The 8091-nt window shown below is 36.5% G+C and overlaps 1 protein-coding gene across 1 annotated transcript; it reads right to left on the reverse strand.

Moving 5' to 3' along the window:
* Positions 1-1034: 1034 nt before the first annotated feature.
* LOC148627630 (uncharacterized) lies at positions 1035-5733 on the reverse strand. Its single transcript, XM_088576227.1, has 3 exons — positions 5130-5733; positions 2584-2642; positions 1035-2331 (listed from the first exon to the last, which is right to left on the reverse strand). The coding sequence occupies exons 1-3, from the start codon at positions 5428-5430 to the stop codon at positions 1477-1479; spliced, it is 1215 nt and encodes a 404-aa protein (XP_088432353.1). The 5' UTR covers positions 5431-5733; the 3' UTR covers positions 1035-1476.
* Between the last annotated feature and the right edge of the window lie 2358 nt (positions 5734-8091).

Raw genomic sequence — 8091 nt, forward strand, 5'->3', positions numbered from 1 at the left:
TTTGCATCCATATCTGCCCTACGTCTGTCACAGTCAGGGTTTGACCTCTGTGGGCATATCTAGCTTCGCCCCGCGAGGCATTTATTGGTGTTTAGGTTCATGTCTCGGAAACAAAGATAATTTTTTTTACCTATTTCACCATAAACTTGAGACCATTACAATTAATATCTGTTATGTGTGACATATAAAAAAACACCCCGTATTTTATAAAAAGTTCGAAGAACTCGGGATCAAAATCGGTTATTCGCTTAAAAGAGTAATCAAGGGAACCAAGATTCTATCAGAAATCAAAAGAATGTAATCCAGGGACAAAGACCAAACATGGAAAACTGACACACACAACAAAGAACATAAAATAACCAAAGTAATACATACAAAGCAACAAAAGTTAATGAGCAACTCAGACTCCACTAAAAACTGGAAGCATGGACCAAGTGCTCGGGTAGGGTAAGAGTCCTTTGCTTTTCCAGAAGCAACCGACGGGTTGCTCATAAAAAGTCACGTCCAGGATGGACGAAAGAGGAAAGGAAAACGGTGACACGTTGAACAAATCAGTTTTCATGGTGCAAATGGATACACCGTAACGATCCACGAATTCATGATGACGACCATAAAACTTCTGTAGTGATGACTACAATCTTGTAGCAACATAACTCTGATCCAGAAGCCTAACTGTAATACGTGTAGCGCGATACAAAAAGTCTGGGTAGTTACGGCAAGCTCTGGCATAAGGTATGAGTTGTGATATTAAAACTCCATACGCAGGTGCTGAAGGGATGTTGCCACACATGAACACGGAATGAAAAGTCATCGTGTGCAGACCTTGTGAACATCGCTTGTGAAGAGTTTGAAGACTTTTTTAGTAAAGACGTGACATATTGAATTTTTAGACTGTTGAAGTTCTCTATAATTCTTGTAGAACAAAAAACTTGAAAGATACAGACCTTGAAACCCACATAAGATATGTTAAATTTGAAATAATTCGGACACGGGTTTCTGAAGAAATCATGCAGCTTCCTTTTGTAACACGAACGGACAGTTGAATCTCATGTATTGTTCGACAGAAAATATAACTTACACTATGAATAAGTTTCTTGTAGTGTTGAACAGTTATTTAGTGTTCATGGCAGGCTGAGTAATGCATTTTCGGGACCACAACTTTTCATCAATTAAGTGCAATATTTCTAGTGCGTTAAGCATGAACATTAAAATAACTTGTATCTGTTACCAAATAAATAACACACATATTTTTCATAAAATCTTCTTAAAATCTTGTAACTGCTTATAAACAAGTTGCAGAACTAAATGTATAAAGCACTTCATCACACTTAAGCAAATAAGTACGTCTTAAATAAATATATAGATCAAGCTAAAGTGTCTCCTTCTTTCAGTTGGTGAATTGCTCTGATTAGTAACAATAAAATAAAAATGTCCATTTGGCACTGGTAGTTTAAATGATAGGTGAAATAGACGAGTTTATTTGTGAGATTTGTTTGATCTCATCAATGCATTTCCTCCAATGTATAATGTTTTAGGTGTTCCAGAAACCCTAATCTGATTTAACCGGTCTCTGCTTGATAAAGCGTTCACAGCATCGTAAATCTCCGACAATTTCTGGTTCTGTTTGTCTAGTACATTCTTGTAGCTATTGTCCTCAGTTGACGACTTTTCTTTCTGAATTCGGATAATTTCATGGACCCTCTCATATGCATTTTCAATCTCTTTCTTCAGGTCCTCTCGTTCGCGTTCTTTCTCTTCGAGTTCCGTTCTAAGATTTTGATTTTCGGTTTGATGGTGCTTAGCATCCATCTCTGCTGTTAGTTTGTCCTTCCTGACGATAGCAACCTCGTCCTGCAACTCGTCTACTTTCTCTTTTAACCTATCGACCTCCTCTTTCAGCTGCTTGTTTTCTGCTTTTAGTTGAGAATTTTCAAGGTTGGCATGTGTCAGCTTATGCCATCTGTCATTTTCCTTTTCTCTAATGTCTTTTTGGTGTATTTTAAGTTGTTCATATTTCTCTCTCAGTCTATCACATTCAGTGCTTTTACGTTGCAGTTTGTCCAAACTGTCTTGAAGAAACTTGATGGCACTTTCATTTTGCAGTACGATTTGTTTCTTTTCAGTTTCCCACTTATCGCAAATTTTGTTTAACTTTGACTCCATTCTATCTTCTAATTCTTTCATTTCTTCTTCTCTTTTCTTCTCAAAATTACTTGCTAGTTCCTCTGCTAATTTACCACCGAATTCATCGAGAACTTTAGACATAACAGCAGCCACTTGGTCAATGTGAGTATATCCTTTAGGTGACATTGAACCATCAGAAACAGGTGCCTGTAACAATCAATCGCTAGGCATATCAGAAATTTTAGTTACAATATACACTCCCTTGATATAAACAATGCAAGAAATCTTACCTTATTTGTGAAAAAATGGGGATACGAAAATCAGCACTGAGCTTTAGTCATTAAATTGCACTTCAAGATGCCAGTTTGTATTATGTATAGCTTTCTTCATACAGTGGAATGGAGAAATGACAAAGTAAAGATAAAGAGTTGCAGATTTTTAGTACAATTTAACTCTTACCCCTTGAGTTTGTGGTCTTCTGTTTGAATGTGGTGTTTTCGCTCTCATAAGTGTCGGTCCTGTAAAAATCAATTTTGTGACTTGAAATTTATATTTATTTTTTTTTCTTTAAAAAAGAAAGTACTAATAATTCAACCAAATAATCAATATCAATTCTGATAATGATGACACCTGGGATAAAGTAGTTTTTTTTTCAGTTGTACTTTGTAATGAAAATTACACAGTAGTTAAGAAATATAGGAATTTTTTTTATTCTTCATAATATAAAAATATAGGCATGAGTAAAAGGCGGTGTTGCCATAGATGTCACAGCGGTACGAGTTCGAGTCCCGCGGAGGGAACGACCAAAAATTTGCATCGCAAATTTGACAGATCTAACATCGTTGAGAATTTTTCAGACCTTTCTATATGTTTATATATCTTCTCTGTATCAATTTGATCCGATGGAGCAGTGTAGCGAATAGAGTCGTCGCATTCTGAGATGTATACATATATATATATATATATATATATATAGCGAATAGAGTCGTCGCATTCTGAGATGTATATATATATATATTCCTTTTCTCTAATGTCTGATAGTTTAATGTCTAAACGTGGTCTAGGGCTCTGGACTTCGTGCAGGCGGTGTTGCCATAGATATCACAGCAGTACGCGTTCGAGTCCCGCGTTGGGAATTTTTCCGACCTTTCTATATATATATATATAAAGTCTAAAGGAATCTGCCAACCAGCAAACTTAATGGGTATCGGATCGTCCAGTCATGACGATGCAGCACAAACAAAAATAATTATATAAGTCTAAAGGATTGTACAACGATACCGATAAAGATGTTAACACACTATAATAAAGTATATAATGGGCAAAATTTTCAGTCAACAAATGACCTTCTTCAGTGCCTTAAATAAACTGAGTGTGTATGAAAGTAAATGGTCTGTGAACACAACTCACTACCTAATCAGGTGAATACCTGTGACGTCTATTTTTTTTTTTTTTTTTTTTTTTTTACCGACAGTAACAAAGATCTTGAACATTGTGCTATAGACACACGTTGTGTGTTGATCTTGAATACTGAACTATAAAAATAAAAAAAATATTTACAAATACTGTTATAAGAAACTATACAAAATAGGAAGAACTTAATGTTTTTTGTTAATTCCGTGTGGGTGTAAAACACAGAGTTCTTTTATCCAAAATCCCTCCTGCTTCACTCTCTGTAGATCGCTCCAGATCGTGTTTTGTTCCACGATAAAGATTTTCATTTTGTTGAAATCATCGAGACAGTGGTTAGGTAATCTAAAGTGTTGACTCACTGGGAGTAAAGGCTTTTTTGTTAGGTCGCTCCTGTGTCCGCTCAAGTGCTTGTGAAAAGGCTGTTTAGATTCACCAACATATAGAAGGCCACAAATGGGACAGTGGAGCAAATATATTACATTAGCACTCTTGCAGTGCACGTTGCAAAATATTTTGTAGCGTTTCCCCGTGACTTTGCTGGTGAATGATGACGAGTGGTGCATTTGGTTGCAACATTTACACCTTTTGTCACCACAGGAGCGACTCTCGCCTGGAGTCAAGTTGGGCTTAGACATTTCAGCCCTCACATGTAGACTACGCAAACTGTCTGGCTGTCTGAAGCAATCATAGGTGGTTCGGGAAAGACTTTGGATAATGTTGAGTTTCTCTCGACAGAGGCCCAGTGCTCACGAATGGTGTTGTGGCTGTTTTTAAGGCAGGGGTGGTATGTTAGAAAACAAGGGGTTCTTTTACATTCTTTCTTTGCCTTGTATTGTAGCAGACTACTTCTTGGGATATTGTGAATTTTTTAATGTATGAAACTTATATATATAATATATATATATAATAAAAGAGAGAATTAATCAAAGCTTCATGAAAGTTGTTAAAGAGTTTTAAGTAATTATGCGATTATATGACTCCCTTTTTCATGAATAAAATTCATTATGATTTATAATCATAAGTTTATAAACTTACACCCGAAGAAATAAACTATCCCTCAAAGTTTCATAACAATCGCGGCAAGCGTTTTTGAGTTGTAACTTCCGAAAACAGAAAAATCTCTCCTTCTTGTGAAAAAAGTGGCAATATCAGATAAAAATAAAAAAATAAAAAAAATAAATAAATAAAAAAACATGCATTTATAGAGATCAACAAATAGTTTTAAGTTTCATAAGAAAGGTGGAAGTTTTGAGTTATATAGTCCGCAAACTACAGAATCACAAAATTTAATATTAATAAAATCCAAAACGTAAAATTGAAGTTTTATATAATACAGGAAAGGGAGCTAACATCAATAGAAAGATCGATTGATTGATTGTTGGGGTTTAACGCCCGAGCAGCAATAGAAAGAAGCAATTCACCTAAGTCCAATGAAAATTATGAGCGCAAGTGCAAGTGAACGATGGACGTAAATCGGTATATATCATAATACGTCATTAAAAAAAAAAGAAATAAAAAACCAAATGTTAAAACACACCTATTCTAAGTGTACTTCATACTTACACGTTTCTGTCTAAACCATAACAACATACCTGTGTCTAGTTTGACGATAGTATTCTGTAGCCTCTCAACTACATAGTACTGCCTCTCGTTCTGTAGGGCCTCAAGGAAGGCGTGGTATGCCGCTGGGTGAGACGAAGACAGAAGCATCTGAACAAACTCATTGAATTTCCTCTGAGGAGTCGGTGGGGTGGCTGCTTCAATCCTGGCTCGGTGTTCTAACTGGAAAACGTCACGTTCTATAAGATAGTCCACTAATGGATCCAGATCTAACATCCGTTCCTTCAAATAAGTCAGGTTTTGTGTTATCCTCTTCCTGCATTCTTTGTTCATTCTGTTGTTTCATACAACTACAGTTGTAAGTGGTGTTGTTACTCTCTTCTCTCTTAATTGGAATACCAAATATTTTAGCCTTCCATTTCAGGAGATATGGATTTTACAAATGACGTGTTATATACTTTTCAATAATAATTTAATTTAAAATGAATCCCCTATAATTTTCGTGTTCAATGCATTCCTTATCGATTGAAAAATGTAAGGCAAATGCGACAGTTAAAATTTGCTTAACAAACTTGATTACATAGATATCAATACATATAAATTTGAAAGTAAATATTCCCAAATGTATGCAACAAAGCACTCAATGGTTCAACCAAGATCACTATTCAGTAGTTAAGGTAATACCACATTTAGGCCTTACTAAAATCTACTGTCATCGATTTTGAGTCCGTACCGAGAAACCCCGCTATGGTAAATGACAGATTTGTATGTGTAAACATTGATAAAGTCTTATATTCTTTACAAGTTCATGAGAGGGGTTTCATTTGTCTCGTAAAATAAAAAAAATACCATTGATTTGTTGTCTATTTGTAAACTGTAAGAACTGATACCCCAATCAGTTGTCTAAACTATTCAGTTCTATTCGTGCCTTATCCCTCCTCTAGATAACCCATTCTAAATCGATGGAATAAGTTGGGACTTTCTGTATTGTCTGCAAATGATTACCAAACTACTTTCTGATATTACATTATCTCAGTGGATAATATTGACGATTCTGTTTTGTGTTTGTTTATAATATACCCTTAAAAGATCAATGGAGCTAACGAAAATGTTCCAATTGAAATTAGAGGTTTTGTTCGAATGTCATTTAGCGTAGTTTAAACCGACTGTTCCTAATATTACCTTAAAAAAAATAACGCACGTATAAGGAGAATGGGTATGGTGAATATGCCAAAGAGACAACAACCCCACCGGGATGAAAAAATGTTAGCTCAAGGCCTCCCATGAGTCTTCAATGAACGATGAGGAAACCCTCTAACTACTGGGCAGGCTGCAGCTGGCCCCTAAACATTATACACAGATACAGCGAAATAGTTGCCCCTATATAACCCAGCAACATAATTTTAACTGAAGGTGAGGACAAAAAAAAAAGACATATACAGAGGCCAGAAAATCCTGACTTGAGACAGGCGCAAAAAATGCGGCGGGGTTACTTTGGCGTGATCACAACCCTCACCTTTTTTAAAAGTGGCCACCGTGGAAAAAAAAATATCACACAATTAAACATACCTAAAAAATCAGTCCAAAAAATTTGGAGTCCCTTGTCAAAACATAAATGTACTGATTATACGTTACATAAATGCACAAAGGACTACTAACAGTTAACTGACATGCCAACTTATGCCCTTGTCGCATGTAATATCAATCCCAATTCTTCCCATGAACCACGATACATCATGTAGGTCATACAATAAGGACACAACCTCTGTTGTATAGTTGCCATACAGATTGTATACATGTATTTCACTATCATATATTTTGCCTGTAAAGAATATTGAGTGCATTTTTCCTTACATGGCTATGCAATAGATAATGCATTTAAGTATTCAATAAGCAAACGATATTCAAATTGGTACAAACTGTGTATCTATCAGCAAACCCCTTAATCGCAACTACAATACCAACCATTTAGCAAATCCCTGTGCAAGTCCGGGTGTTAAAAGAATAGGCCTGCAGCAGCGCTAAGCTTGTCGTAAAAGGCGACTAAATAGTGATCAGAACCCTAGCCGGGAGCTAGGGCGCTCTGCCCACAGAGCAACTGGAATGGGGTACCCCTGGCGTGTTACATGCTGGGGTTGCCAGGCTATAATACGAAAAACCTGACCGCAAACCATAGTGGTGCACCGTGTTGGGAAAGATGCCACGTTCCATTTAGCAAAAGAAAGAATAGAGTCGCTGTAAAATAATTTCGGCAAAAATTTCAATTAAAAAATCCTGTGAAATTTACTTTTTAAATTGATATATAGTACCCTGTTTTATGTTATGAAAATCCGATGAACGCATACGCATCAGTCCCCATGGTATAAATGCGTAGACGTCTATGCATTGTAGCAATCGATCAGTCCTCAAATAGAAATCGCATCTCCGCCTCCGCCGCCCTCCCCCCAACCCCATCCACAGGCCCTTGGGACCAGGACCTTTTTTAATCACAAAAATAACATTAAATCATTTTGTTTCCATGTTTGAGTTATTATGCGTGTTCTCAGGCATGTCTGCTTGCTATTTAAATTATGCCCCCTTTTCGTAAAAACTGTGCCCCATCTTATAACTCGACGTGTGCACATGGCCAGTCATGTTGTTCTTATTTATTTCTATCCTCACCAACACTCTTGGTCTACACATTCAGATTCATTTCCTGTTTACCTTCAATCTGCTGTGTATTTTAAAGTCACAAAAATCTGAACATAAAACATGATTGATTGTACTTTTACGCCCTACGACAGATACAAATGTATGTCATGCATTTAAGTACGAGAACACAATCGAACATTCCTCGCTTTTTATTGTGCTAACTCACAGAAGCAACACTCCACAGGCAGGTTCGTCAAACCATTTGAACACTAAGCCTACCAGTGGTCATTTTATCTCTGCTTGGTACAGCAGTGACTAGCAGATGTAAAGACGCTGGGACCGAACCTATGGCCTACTAAATTA

The sequence above is a fragment of the Perna viridis genome, chromosome 1, assembly GCF_037379345.1.
Source record: "Perna viridis isolate PV_CMFRI_1.1 ecotype Kerala chromosome 1, ASM3737934v1, whole genome shotgun sequence".
NCBI lineage: Eukaryota > Metazoa > Mollusca > Bivalvia > Mytilida > Mytilidae > Perna > Perna viridis.